The 14,582-nt window shown below is 45.5% G+C and overlaps 1 protein-coding gene across 3 annotated transcripts; it reads left to right on the top strand.

Moving 5' to 3' along the window:
- The first annotated feature begins 3,218 nt into the window (after window positions 1–3,218).
- Window positions 3,219–14,378, top strand: VCPKMT (valosin containing protein lysine methyltransferase). 3 transcript variants are annotated; one of them, XM_073577716.1, is made up of 6 exons: window positions 3,219–3,518; window positions 5,119–5,229; window positions 5,315–5,387; window positions 6,354–6,473; window positions 10,046–10,150; window positions 11,242–14,378. In XM_073577716.1, the coding sequence occupies exons 1-5, from the start codon at window positions 3,283–3,285 to the stop codon at window positions 10,148–10,150; spliced, it is 645 nt and encodes a 214-aa protein (XP_073433817.1). In that variant the 5' UTR covers window positions 3,219–3,282; the 3' UTR covers window positions 11,242–14,378. The 3 variants fall into 3 exon arrangements, with proteins under 3 accessions (XP_073433817.1, XP_073433818.1, XP_073433819.1); XM_073577717.1 differs by having other exon boundaries at window positions 11,216–14,378; XM_073577718.1 differs by lacking the exon at window positions 3,219–3,518 and adding an exon at window positions 3,536–5,021.
- Window positions 14,379–14,582: the final 204 nt, after the last annotated feature.

The raw sequence follows: 14,582 nt of genomic DNA, 5'->3' as shown, positions 1-14,582 counted from the left end.
TGTTGTGGAGGCCCCAGATCCTGCCCTGCAGTGTGTGTTTTATAATGTATTCACACTGAGGGGCGGGATCTGGGGCCTCCGCAACATGCAGGCGTGATCACCTGATGTCAGTTCACGGGCAGCGCGCACTGCGCATGCCCGAGAACTGTTTTCACAGAGCAGGCGTCGCCATAGGAGACAGAAGGAGGTGGGGCACAGACGGCAGAGCAGGGGCATGATGGACAGCTATGGGAGGTGGGGCTCAGACGCTACAGAGACATGATTGACGGCGGGGAGGCGACTGCTTCAGGGGGAGAATCCATACCTATGGTACGCATTACAGGTATGAGGACCTATTTATAAAAGTTAATATTTGGGCGTTACTCGGGGTCAGAAACGGAAGAGCCACCTTCACAGAATGCAGCCTTAGTGCTGCTGAAGGTGGCTCTTTTAGTTAAAAATGCCCAGGGGGGGCGACAGGTTCCCTTTAAGCTGCAAATTGAATACATCACTAAGGGGTTAAGAGATTACACAGGCAGACCAAAGTAAACGATGCACACATCGGACAGTAAGATCGCTTTGCACATAGGCTGCCATGGTTCGCGGCAGCACGAGTCTTTATTTATATTTATGATGGAGCACATTCATCGGGTGATTGGCAGCCTGTTTACAAATAAAGATTTTTGTGAAACCAGCGTTTTTTTACGAACACTCATTCCCAATTATAAGGCCGTGTAAATGCGGCTTAACCCACTACAGTCTATACTACAGGTGTGATTTTTATCGATGCGAAGATGCTACACTTTATGTATTAAAGTGATGCTGTTAATTGATTTTTGCCTAAACGGCAGGTAGCCTTCACCAGAGCCTCTTGCATGATTACAAATAGGTATATATTTTTTCTGAAATGTTCTGACATTTTGTGAAGGATATACATTGAGCCTCCACCTTGGCCGGCTCCTCCCAGCGATGCTCCTAGTGATTGACAGGTCTCTTCCTCAGTGAGACACCTGGCAATCACCTGCAGCGGTACAGAGAGTAGCCCGGGGTGACACCGGAGTAGTCTTGCCTCTGGCTATGGACCCCAGTGAGGTCGGTAAAAATTTGCCACTGCTAATAACATACACACGTAACAACGCAGGATGTGAGTGGGTCCGGTCCTGCTTTTGGGCCTCATTCAGACGACGGTCTGTGCCAGACTAGAGATAACTGCAGAGGTGATTCAATCGGAGAGAAGCCTTGTTAGACTGTTGACATGATGACCACCATTATTGCTATGGCAACAAGGCAGACCCTGTGAGCTCCTGGTGCTGGGTAGTCCTCACCGCCCCCATGGGGCTGCCCAGGAGCTCACACCATCCACATATCTGTATGGAAACGGCCTGGATTAGAGACAACTACGATCTGGTCTATTGAACCCTGCAGATGCCATGGTGCCTAGCATCTGAGCAGTTAGAAGACTCTACTCCCTCTGTCACATTACCTGTTAGGCAGGGCCAGCTTTAGGCAAAGTGGGGCCCTAGGCAAAGTTTAAAATGGGGCCCCAAATGCTAACATATTGCACATCATACAGAAGCATTTCGATTGTAGTTACATGCGCTGAGTTCAGGCCGGTAAATGAGTGTGATCAACAATATTGAAGTCGTTCAACATTTGTTTCCCGGTCTCTTTACACTGCCTGAGAAATAATGATGGGGACAGAACAATCACTAACAGATCACCATACGGTATCATGTTATCAGCAGCACATCTACAGTTTACACCCCATAGTCCTGCATATAATATAACGTCCTCCATATCGTATAATACACTCCCTATAGTCCTCCATATAATATAATGTGCCCCATAGTCCTCCATATAGTATAATACACGCCTCAGTCCTCCATATAGTATAATACACTCCTCTGTCCTCCATATAGTATAATACACTCCCCACAGTCCTCAATATAGTATAATACACTCCTCATAGCCCTCCATTAAAATACACTTCTCAGTCCTCCATATAGTATAATACACTCCTAATAGTGCTCCATATAGTATAATGCACCGCCATAGTCATCCATGTAGTACAATTCACTTCCCATAGTATAATGCACCCCATAGTTCTTCATATAATGTATTCCCCATAGTCCTCGATACAGTATAATGCAGCCACCCCACAGAGTATAATACAGCCCCACCATACAATATAATGTAACCCCCATAGAATATAATGCAGCCCTCCTCTTATAGTATAATGCAGCCACCCCTTAGAGCATAATGCAGCCACTCCACAAAATATAATGTAACCCTCCAATAGAGTATAATGCAGCCCCTCATAGAGTATAATGTAGCCCCTCCATAGAATACAATATAGCCCTCCTCATACAGTATAATGCAGCCCCCATAGAATATAATAAAGCCCCCATACAATATAATCTAGCCCCCCATAGAATATAATGCAGCCCCCCCACAGAATACAATGTAGCCTCCTCATATAGTATAATGTAGCCCTCTCATAGAGTATGATGCAATCACCCCCCATAAAATATAATAAATATAATACAGCCCTCCATTGAATATAATGTAGCTCACCTCCCCATAGAATATAATGTAGCCCCCCATATTATATCACAGCCTCCCCCATAGAATATAATGTAACCCACCATTTATATCACAGCCTCCCCCATAGAATATAATTTAAAATGTACCCCCCTTGGTATATAACACAGCTGCATAGTAGCACCACATGGTATATAGCCCAGCACCACTGGTATATAGCACATCATAGTATATAGCCCAGCACCACTGGTATATAGCACATCATAGTATATAGCCCAGCACCACTGGTATATAGCACATCATAGTATATAGCCCAGCACCACTGGTATATAGCACATCATAGTATATAGCCCAGCACCACTGGTATACAGCCCAGAACGGTATATAGCCCAGCACCACATGGTATATAGCCCAGCATGGTGTTTAGCCCAGCATAGTATATGGTGCAGCATGGTATATAGCCCAGCATAGTATATGGTGCAGCATGGTATATAGCCCAGCATAGTATTATTAGGGGGATAACAATTAAAAGTTAAATAATAAAACAATTAAAGAATTGCAGAATTGTCCACCCAAAATTCAGTGTGGTGTCTTATTTTTTTTTTTTAAATTAGTATCTTGGTCAATAAGTGACCTGTTTTCTAGGGTTGTTTGCAGCACAAAAACGTAAAGTAAAGCACGCAAGTAACTACTGAGTGACACGCATGCGCCGTAGCATTTCCTGGGCTGGTTGTAAGCGCTTGCGCGATTTCTTCACCAGCCATGTCGGAGGAGTCTGGAGTGTTTGTCCGTGAGCTGGAGCGCAGGGATGGGGCAGTGCTGGAGATCCGGCAGCTGAGCTCCGGGGATGTGGGCTGTGTGGTGTGGGACGCCGCCATCGTCCTCTCCAAATTCATGGAGCGGCGGGCACGTGCGGAGCCCGGGCTGTTCACGGGGAAAACAGCGGTGGAGCTGGGCTCGGGCACCGGCATCGTGGGCATCATGGCAGCGACCCTCGGGTGAGCCGTGATAAGAGAACTACAGCCCCAGCAGGAAGCGATAATTCATGTGTGCTGCTGCACCACAGCTTCCAGCAGGCTCTGTCCTCTGCATGCCTAGTCACAGGGGCACTATAAGCCCCAGCAGACCTGGTGGAGGGAAATACAAGCCCCAGCAGGCCTAGTAATGGGGGCACTGCAAGTCCAGTATGACTGACCATGGGCGCACTACAAGCCCCAGCATGCCTAGTCACAGGCGCACTACAAGCCCCAGCATGCCTAGTCACAGGCGCACTACAAGCCCCAGCATGCCTAGTCACAGGCGCGCTGCGGCCTATGGACAATCTACAGCTTTGGTTGGTAGAATTTTGGGGAACAAACAATATTTTAATGTTTATTTTTTTTTTAAGAGAGCCAAAGCAGTGATTCTAATGTAGGATACGAATGTTAGAAGTTTATGCTTTGGTAATTCTGTGCGTAGTAATGTCAGATGTGTCCCCCTTCCCTTTTATTAGAGGTTCAGAGATGGTGGATCTGAGGTGCCCACCTTTATTAAGCCCCCACATGCCACTGACACACACCAGTCATGCTGCAGGGGCATTAGTGCTGTGACAGAGGGACCACCCATTCTCTGTCTGACCCCTTAGATGCTGCCGATACTATTGACTGCAGCAGATAAGGGGTTAATTGTCCATACTCTTATGTGGCGCTGACAACCACTGCTGATGGCTGGGGCTCAGGTCCTGATTTTCTGTTGGCAGCCCTCCATTAATTTTTGCCGGGTGGATAACCCTCTTTATAAACGGATAAAATTACAAAGTGCTTGTACAAGCGAGCAACTGTGAATTTTTTTCATGAAAAATCGTCACCATTTTCCAGCATAGAGGGATGTCTAAATTTATTGTTTACTGCCCGTTGCCGAGGTTGCATGCCCAGTGCTTACAAGCCCTTTCCTATAGAGCCGGGGAGCACTGCAATGAAGCTTCAGTGTCCCTATACGCCTTCCATGTTAGAGCTATGGCGCCCTCTGCTTGCAGCTTCTGGAACACAGTTTGGATCAGCAATGAAACTATGCCACTGTTCCAAACTGTCACTCAAGCAAGAGCACTCTGCCCACATGGCATGGAGGAAGCTGGGGACTGGGTATGGGCGTCTGCCTGATAAGCCAACGTGAGATCATTCTTTTAGTGTCCAGTTGCATAAATTATGAAAGCCGATTAAATTGGTCTGACATGACAGAAGTAGCCATGCTAGGTGTCCCAGGAAGTGCTGCAAATGGCAGGCTTTCCCTGCCAGTCCCTGCATCTAGAAGTGACCTGCTACAGCCAGTCATTATCCTCAGAAGTCACCGGACTATGTCAGACATTTCATCGCTTAAGCAGGGACTAGGAACGGGTAGGAGACCCGGATAATGGAGCTCGTGGGGTATCTGATTGCAGAAGGTCGTGTTATGGAGGGTGAGAATCCCCATACGATCAGCCGTTCCTGCAGCGAGATCATCCTGTACATAAGGCCTGGGGTCAGGTATAACTGCTGCACACGGACATCCACAGACCAGCAGCTCAGATCTTGGTAGGATCCACACTTCATGGATCGCACTGACCATCCTTTACTCTTACAGAGTGGACGTCACTGTGACAGATCTGGAAGATTTACAAGATCTGATGAAAATGAACATTAAAAGCAACTCTGCTCTCATCACAGGTTCTTGCGAAGCGAAGGTATTGAAATGGTTTGTATTTTTGTGGACCTGCAGAATCGGCGCTGACCCAGGTGACTCTCAGTGAGGTTTGTAAAACACTGTTTCTGTATTTCAGGGGTGAGGACGTTACGGATTTCTCCCCTTCTCCTGACTACATCCTGATGGCTGACTGCATCTACTACGAGGAGGTGTGTGGATCCTATATTACTAGGATAAAATGCAATATATTTCAAATGTTTTTTACTTGCCCCAATAATCAGAAGAATGAATAAAAACATAACCTTTCGTCCACATTGTAAGAGACCATGCATCAACAACAACAAGGTTGAATTACACACGTATAAGCTTAATGACATAAAGTGGTGAGCAAAATCTTGGGACCTCCTAGGCAAAATGTAGCTATTAATATGTCATAGAGTGTAGATAGTAATATTCTGTAGGTCCCAGAGTTTAAAACATTGCAAGTTATCAAAGCAAGATTAGGTCACCCAAATAACATCGAAAAGTGCCCATTTCAGAGGAAAGTGAGATGTCGCCTGGTCTTCTAGTAATCATGCTCCAAACATTGGCAGGGCCATTCCTGACAAGGCAGAGTTACAGGGGTAAATGTCCACCTTAGTGTGTCCAGCGGTGCAGACCCCATTTTTGGGTCCTCTGCTGTTATCTCACATATTCCCCTGATGAATCTTGGAATCAATACGAAACACGTGAGAAGGGAGGATTGGGGGGTTCGGAATTTCGGTGGTAGTGACACGCTTGGGTACGGCTTAAATGCAGGGGCACAACAGGGTTACTGCTATGTTTGTAGGGACTGGACCGTAATTCCTGCCCTGTAAAGAAGGACACTGACAATTTTTTGGCATATGATGACCAGAGGACACTTTTGCAATATTCTCGGGTGACTTTATGTTGCATTGTTAAATCTGGCACTGATTAATTCTCATGGGCCTATGAAATATTAGTACCTACACTCTGATTGTGACGTATTATTTATTTTCTGACTGGGAGATCTCAAGACTCTTTTTCTCACTGGTTAAAGTGTGTAGATTCAGTCTTAGACACTGTTGCTGACTGAGGCATGCCCTCTTCTGACGTCCTATATTAAAGGTTATCTTTTTTGATGTTTTCTATTTCTGCCCCTTGAATCCTTCCAGTCTTTGCAGCCATTACTGAAGACCTTGAGGGACCTGGCGAGTGGCGAGACGTGTATTGTATGCTGTTACGAGGAGAGAACTACCGGTAAAAATCCTGAAATAGAACGGAAATTTTTTGAGGTAAAAAAATTACAATGATTTCCATAAGTTATTTACTTCTGCTGCTGGTTACTGGCTTGTACTTATCTTTGGCCTGTACATAGTGATCGAGAAATGTCATGGAGCCACCATGGGTGCAGGTACAGACCTACCATTGTATAAGAGCTTAGAGCCACCATGGATGCGGATACAGACGAACCATAGTATAAGAGCTTAGAGCCACCATGGATGTGGGTACAGACCTACCATAGTATAAGAGCATGGAGCCACCATGGATGCGGGTACAGATCTACCATAGTATAAGAGCATGGAGCCACCATGGATGCGGGTACAGACCTACCATACTATAAGAGCATGGAGCCTCCATGGATGCGGGTACAGACCTACCATACTATAAGAGCATGGAGCCACCATGGATGCTGGTACAGACCTACCATAGTATGAGCATGGATGCGGGTACAGACCTACCATAGTATAAGAGCATGGAGCCACCATGGATGCGGGTACAGACCTACCATACTATAAGAGCATGGAGCCACCATGGATGCGGGTACAGACCTACCATAGTATAAGAGCATGGAGCCACCATGGATGCGGGTACAGACCTACCATAGTATAAGGGCATGGAGCCACCATGGATGCGGGTACAGACCTACCATACTATAAGAGCATGGAGCCACCATGGATGCGGGTACAGACCTACCATAGTATAAGAGCATGGAGCCACCATGGATGCGGGTACAGACCTACCATAGTATAAGGGCATGGAGCCACCATGGATGCGGGTACAGACCTACCATAGTATAAGAGCATGGATGCGGGTACAGACCTACCATAGTATAAGAGCATGGAGCCACCATGGATGCGGGTACAGACCTACCATACTATAAGAGCATGGAGCCACCATGGATGCGGGTACAGACCTACCATAGTATAAGAGCATGGAGCCACCATGGATGCGGGTACAGACCTACCATAGTATAAGAGCATGGAGCCACCATGGATGCGGGTACAGACCTACCATAGTATAAGAGCATGGAGCCACCATGGATGCGGGTACAGACCTACCATAGTATAAGAGCATGGAGCCACCATGGATGCGGGTACAGACCTACCATAGTATAAGGGCATGGAGCCACCATGGATGCGGGTACAGACCTACCATAGTATAAGAGCATGGATGCGGGTACAGACCTACCATAGTATAAGAGCATGGAGCCACCATGGATGCGGGTACAGACCTACCATAGTATAAGGGCATGGAGCCACCATGGATGCGGGTACAGACCTACCATAGTATAAGAGCATGGATGCGGGTACAGACCTACCATAGTATAAGAGCATGGAGCCACCATGGATGCGGGTACAGACCTACCATAGTATAAGAGCATGGAGCCTCCATGGATGCGGGTACAGACCTACCATACTATAAGAGCATGGAGCCACCATGGATGCGGGTACAGACCTACCATAGTATAAGAGCATGGAGCCACCATGAATGCGGGTACAGACCTACCATAGTATAAGGGCATGGAGCCACCATGGATGTGGGTACAGACCTACCATAGTATAAGAGCATGGAGCCACCATGGATGCGGGTACAGACCTACCATAGTATAAGAGCATGGATGTGGGTACAGACCTACCATAGTATGAGCGTAGAGCCACCATGGATGCGGGTACAGACCTACCATAGTATAAGAGCATGGAGCCACCATGGATGCGGGTACAGATCTACCATAGTATAAGAGCATAGAGCCACCATGGATGCGGGTACAGACCTACCATAGTATAAGAGCATGGAGCCACCATGGATGCGGATACAGACCTACCATAGTATAAGAGCATAGAGCCACCATGGATGCGGGTACAGACCTACCATAGTGTAAAAGTATGGAGCCACCATGAATGCGGGTACAGACTACCATAGTATAAGAGCATGGAGCCACCATGGATGCGGGTACAGATCTACCATAGTATAAGAGCATAGAGCCACCATGGATGTGGGTACAGACCTACCATAGTATAAGAGCATGGAGCCACCATGAATGCGGGTACAGATCTACCATAGTATAAGAGCATGGAGCCACCATGGATGCGGGTACAGACCTACCATAGTATAAGAGCATGGAGCCACCATGGATGCGGGTACAGATCTACCATAGTATAAGAGCATAGAGCCACCATGGATGCGGATACAGACTTACCATAGTATAAGAGTATGGATGCGGGTACAGACCTACCATAGTATGAGCATAGAGCCACCATGGATGCGGGTACAGACCTACCATACATAGTATGAGCATAGAGCCACCATGGATGCGGGTACAGACCTACCATAGTATGAGCATGGAGCCACCATGGATGCGGGTACAGACCTACCATAGTATAAGAACATGGATGCGGGTACAGACCTACCATAGTATGAGCATAGAGCCACCATGGATGCGGGTACAGACCTACCATAGTATAAAAGCATGGAGCCACCATGGATGCGGGTACAGACCTACCATAGTATAAGAGCATAGAGCCACCATGGATGCGGGTACAGACCTACCATAGTAGATATAAGAGCAGGGATCTACCATTGGTGCAGGCATAGGCCTGCCGTAATATAAACTGTATGGTTTTCCTAACTATGAGCAGCGCTGGGGTCCTGGGTTCATATTTCACCCAGGACGACATCTGCAAGGAGTTTGTATGTTCTCTCCGTGTTTGCGTGGGTTTTCTCCGGGTAGTCCGGTTTCCTCCCACACTCCAAAGACATATAGTGATGATAATGTCTGTACAGCGCTGTGGAATTAATGGCGCTATATAAGCAAAGAAAATAACACACAAAAATAAGGTAGATAATGGCTGAACTTAGCAGTAGTTATACAGCTTATTATTAAAGAGTCATTCCCAACTAAAACCAGGGTATGACCTGCTAAACAGTGGGTAACTGACTGCTGGGTTTTGCCCCAGTGAAATGCTGCGGAAGTCAAGTAGCTTTAAAGCATTGAACTGGGCTAATTTTGGCAGTTACATGAATGCACATGTGGCACTGCTCTGTGGTCATCATACTATTCCATCACGGCATTTTAGAGCCTCTTTTGTGGGATTAGTGGAGTGCCAGCGAGTACTATTGTGCAGGTAGTGCTCCGCTCCATGTATTGTCCACGGGACTGTTGGAGATGGCCAAATCAGCACGTGGCTTTTTCCCCGCAGTCCCATAAACAATGTGTGGTTCACATGCGCGGCCACCACTCCATTTCACCGGGCATTAAGTCATCACCTGTCTTCACCTCCTACAAAGAGCTTCCATTACAGTTCCCTTAGGTGTTGTCCTCTATCTTTTATCAGCTGCTGCTTTTTGAGGGTCATAATAATTCTGGCAATCCCACAGGTCTGATATTATCTTCAAGAACTAGGAAGATCAAGATAATCACAATTGCAGCAAAAGCGAGTACAGAATTGGGGGACAAGTTGGATATAAACACCGCATTTCTGTGTCAGGCCTGAGCTTCTGTCACTATTGCTGTACCTGCGTTATGGACACTCCTGGAATAGCCCTTTAAGCAGGGTGGTAATTCAGTCCCTGTTTCTTTATGCAGCTGCTGAAAATGGATTTTGACTATGAGGAGGTGCCCATTGAGAAACACGATGAGGAGTATCGCAGCGAAGACATCCATATTCTACAAATCTACAGGAAAAAATAAGTGAGTCGCACGTCCTTGAGAGCTTCGCCGTTGCTATGATTCTTGCCTGATGTCATAAAGGATTTTCCCGTTCTATGTGGATTCATATTGAGCTTTGTACAATTTAGTTTTTTATTTTTTTCTTCATATACTTTGTGCAAGAGCTCTGCTCGCCATTAGTGAATGGAGACCATCTTGTTCCCATCCTTGTCCTGTTTGCATAGCTGAAATGCATGTAGTTTTGGCTAAAAATCATTTTTGCAATTGGGTTTCCTTAAAAATTTTGCACTGTTTGATTTCAATAGCCTCTGTGCTGCACTGTCTATTGCTGGCTGCACAATGAGTTAACTGAGGATCCATCAGTGAGCTTGCTCAGACAGCACGTTTTTATCTCTTCTCTTTCTCCTCCTACACTGATTTGACCTGAACTTGGTGATTTTATAAATCAACTTAGGAGCTTGGAAGAAGGAAGATTAAGAGTTTTATAAATGGTGCAAATGGATTCGCAGTACCCAGTCCGGCAGCTGCGTTGGCATCTGTTGCTGTTGGACGGTTGCCCTGCAAATCGCGGCTCCTCTTTTGATTAGCCGCGCTTGTCTGACGGCCTTGGAATACTACATGACAGTGGAAGACAAACGGTGATCACATTTTAAGGAAACTTAATTGCAATAGTGAATTGTCTCCTGAAATAAATGCATTTGAGTAACAAAAAGTAAATCAATAAAAGGGCGTCTTTCCACAAAGACCAATGATCTGCGTGGAAGAAAAAAAAAGTATACCTTCTTCTGGTCCACATCCACACTTTTGCAGACACGACTGGTTCATTCTCTTTTTATAGGGCCTATGGCCTTATTCAGACGTCAGTGAATTTTCACATGCCCAAAAAACGGTCCTAGTGTCGTTAGATCCTCAAAAGTCCCCAATAAACCACGAAGGTGTGATCGTCACCATAGCCTAGAATGGGTACGTGTTCTATTGGTGAAAACCGGAGAACAAGCATCTGATTCACTGACGTCTAAATGAGGACTTGGGTTCTAGTAACGTTCACTTACCTTAAGTTTTGTGCAAATATCATGTTTCCTACAGGTGGATCTTTTTATCTCTCTCCTCAGTCTTGTAGAAACGGAGGGAATATCTGGCAGTAATGTCGTCATCGCATCCTCTGGCATTTCTGGAACAGCTCCACAAGGCTAAGAACATGGTAAATGTGTGCTGGATGGTGGAGAAGACCCCAGGAGCATGCTGAGATTATGGCCGGGGGGCACATCAGACTGTCGGGCTCTTACCGCAGCGAGGAAGATTGTAGGAGACGTCTGCGGTACGGCCGCCTTCTGCTCAGTGCAATCTGCTTCACAGTCACTATTTATTTACAGCGTGAATTTTATGAAGACTTTATATTTACCAGGTGGTAATCATGGAAAGGGAAGATCGGCTATAGGAATCTGTGGTCTGTGCGTGACCTGTGCACACGTGTCATGTCTGTCCGGCAGATAAACACTCTATATTTCTATATCTCCTAAGGGTTTTTTTTTCTAATTCTGCATTTTGTCAGTGCTTGGTTATATTGTGTATTTTGTGCATGTAGCCAGGTAATAATCTGTAAGATACATCTGAAAAGAATGAATCATAACATTGTGAAGTTATATGAAAGGGATGTGCCATAAATGCCCAATGGGACCTTTTACTTCTCAGGAGGGCTGGGGTCTGCTGATCCCCATTAAACAATTGACAGCTGTCACATTCTCCATAGATGTTAATGAAGAAGTATTCTGTACCACCTCACCAAGCTGCCATTCATGAAGATTTTGTGGCTAGGCCAGAAAGGGTTATTCTGGGTCCACTCACATCCACATTGGGGGGTAAGGCAGACACGTCATGTCTACTGCTGCCTGCCAGTCAGGAATTGTGCTCCTGTGCCACCATTAGGATATCGGGGGTGCACAATACCTGCTGATGACACGTGTCCCCACGTCTGAGGCTGGCTGGGATTTTTGATGTGAACTATATGCAAATTTGCACCATTTCTTGGGACTAATCCACCTGCTTTTACATGCAGAAATCGTGAAAACATTCATGGTGCATATTTTCCTTGTGGATTTTTTTTCTTCACTGTGCAGACAAATATTCATGTAGAATAAAGGGAATCTAAAAGAAATCCTTACAGATGCACTGGATGTGGTGAGAATATTGGCACAGAATCCCCTCTTTAATCCCAATTAGATCCTGGATGTATGAACAGGTCTGAAATCTTGTTACATTTGCTTGATGTTTTGACCCCATTAATTCATTCAAGAAGTAATGAGAATGAGCAAAAGCCACTCCCAACAATCTTATCACATTCACAAATGCTCCCCGCATCCCCTGCAAGTAAATGAGGTTTTGTAGCCCTAGTCACGTGTAGTAGATTAAAAAAAAAAAATCCATAAACATTTGTGACAGATTTGTCCCATTAAAATAAGACTAATAATTGGGTGGGATTTGTCCTGACATCAGCTGCTACAATCTGATTGTCTGTTTTCTCCCATATCTGCTGCCTGACCAAGCTGCACTCATTGCTGTTGAGATGCAGTCACTGTCATTGTCCTGTTGGTGGTGCTGCCGCTACATTGTGACCTTTACCAATGCCACAAAGTTCTCTGAAATTGCATGAAAATCAATTCCTTTTTTTTTTTTTTTTGTGGTCCCTGCTCCTCACCATCTGATCTCATGTACAATGTGATCTTCTTTACCATTGTTGCCAGTCTACACTGTGGATGAACAATTCCAAAAGTTATGGCTCTGTGAAAGCGACAGCTAAAATTTGGCAATTTTTCTCCTTATAGAAATATTTGGTTTTAGTTGTGTTGTGGTGTTTTTTTTGTTTTTATTAAAAAGTATAAGCCGACCCCCCCCCCCCCCCCCCCTAATTTTGCCACAAAAACAGGGAGAACTTATTGACTTGAGTATAAGCCTAGGGTGGAAAATGCAGCAGCTACTGGTAAATTTAAAAAATAAAAATAGATACCAATAAAAGTAAAATTGAGACATCAGTAGGTTAAATGTTTTTGAATATCCATATTGAATCAGGAGCCCCATATAATGCTCCATACAGTTCATGATGGCCCCATAAGATGCTCCATACAAAATACGCCCCATATAATGCTGCACAAAGGTTAATAATGGCCCCATAAGATGCTCCATAGAATAATATGCCCCATATGCTGCTGCATAAAGGTTATGGCCCCATAAGATGTTCCATAGATTATGCCCCATATGCTGCCCCATAAAATGTTCCATAGAATAGGCCCCATAAGATGCTCCATATGCTGCCCCCATAAGATGCTCCATAGATTATGCCCCAATATGCTGCCCCCTTAAGATGCTCCATAGATTATGCCCCCATAAGATGCTCCATAGATTATGCCCCCATGTGCTGCTGCATTTAAAAATAGAAAAAATGACATACCTCTCCGTCGCTGGGGCCAGGTGCCAGTGTCACTGCTGGCACCTGAGATATTCACCTGTCCCCCGGTCCATCGCTGCTCACTGCTGTTTGCCATGTCATCTGTCCGTGACGTTCAGACTGCAGGGGGCGCGGCACACACTAACCATGTCACCGCGCCCTCTGCTGTCTGAACGTCACTGACAGATGACGTGCCAGACAGCAGCAAGCAGTGATGGACCCCGGACAGGTGAGTATCGCTATACTTGCCTGTCCTGGCACGGTCTCTGCAGCCCTCAGCATCTCCGCGATCTCCCTGCCTTCAGCGGTCACGTGGTACCGCTCAATAATGTCATGAATATGCGCATATTCATGAGTTTAATGAGCGGTACCATGTGACTGCTGAAGGAAGCTGCAGAGACCGTGCCAGGACGGGTAAGTATGACCTGACACCCCCCCTCCCCCTCCGACCCCCTGGTGTATATGACTCGAATATAAGCCGAGAGGAGGACTTTCAGCCCCCAAAAATGAGCTGAAAATCTCGGCTTATATTCTAGTATATACGGTACTTAGTCACAGTTTTTATTACTAGTTTCTATTTTACTGAAATAGAGTTTATCACCAGTTTCTGCAAGGGCTAGTATAAAGCTAGGGTCACAGGAGAGTATAACAAATCGTTCAGATTATCATCTACAAAATTGGGATGATTTTTTTTTTTTCTCACTTGTCATCCGTGTACAATCTGTTTTTTACAGCAGCGATTAATAATTTCCAGTTTCCTATGTTGCAGAATAAAATGTATCCATAAAAGTTGGATCCTTTACTGTGGCTTTGTATGGAATCTTGTTTTTTTTTTTCTACACCCATAGACTTGAATGGATGAGACTCATTTGATTTACGGAGGAAAATCATGCATGCTGCAATTTTTTTTTTTTTTTTCACACGCTGATTTGTTTGGTCAGTGAAAAAAAAATCGCTCCCATGCATTTTCCCCACTTAAAAACATTGGGCCAAATGCGGTCCGCCTTCTTT

Source organism: Dendrobates tinctorius, unplaced genomic scaffold, assembly GCF_039654945.1.
Source record: "Dendrobates tinctorius isolate UK_male_01 unplaced genomic scaffold, ASM3965494v1 ptg000057l, whole genome shotgun sequence".
Classification (NCBI taxonomy): Eukaryota; Metazoa; Chordata; class Amphibia; order Anura; family Dendrobatidae; genus Dendrobates; species Dendrobates tinctorius.
The sequence above is the reverse complement of the archived record's forward strand: the minus strand, read 5'-3'. Positions and strand labels throughout refer to the sequence as shown.

Excerpts from the sequence above, each read along its gene's own strand:
- VCPKMT (XM_073577716.1), top strand. The coding sequence starts at position 3,283 with ATGTCGGAGGAGTCTGGAGTGTTTGTCCGTGAGCTGGAGCGCAGGGAT. Across the intron at positions 5,388-6,353 it reads ACTGCATCTACTACGAGGAG|TCTTTGCAGCCATTACTGAA; the intron begins GTGTGTGGATCC and ends GAATCCTTCCAG. Across the intron at positions 6,474-10,045 it reads TAGAACGGAAATTTTTTGAG|CTGCTGAAAATGGATTTTGA; the intron begins GTAAAAAAATTA and ends TTCTTTATGCAG.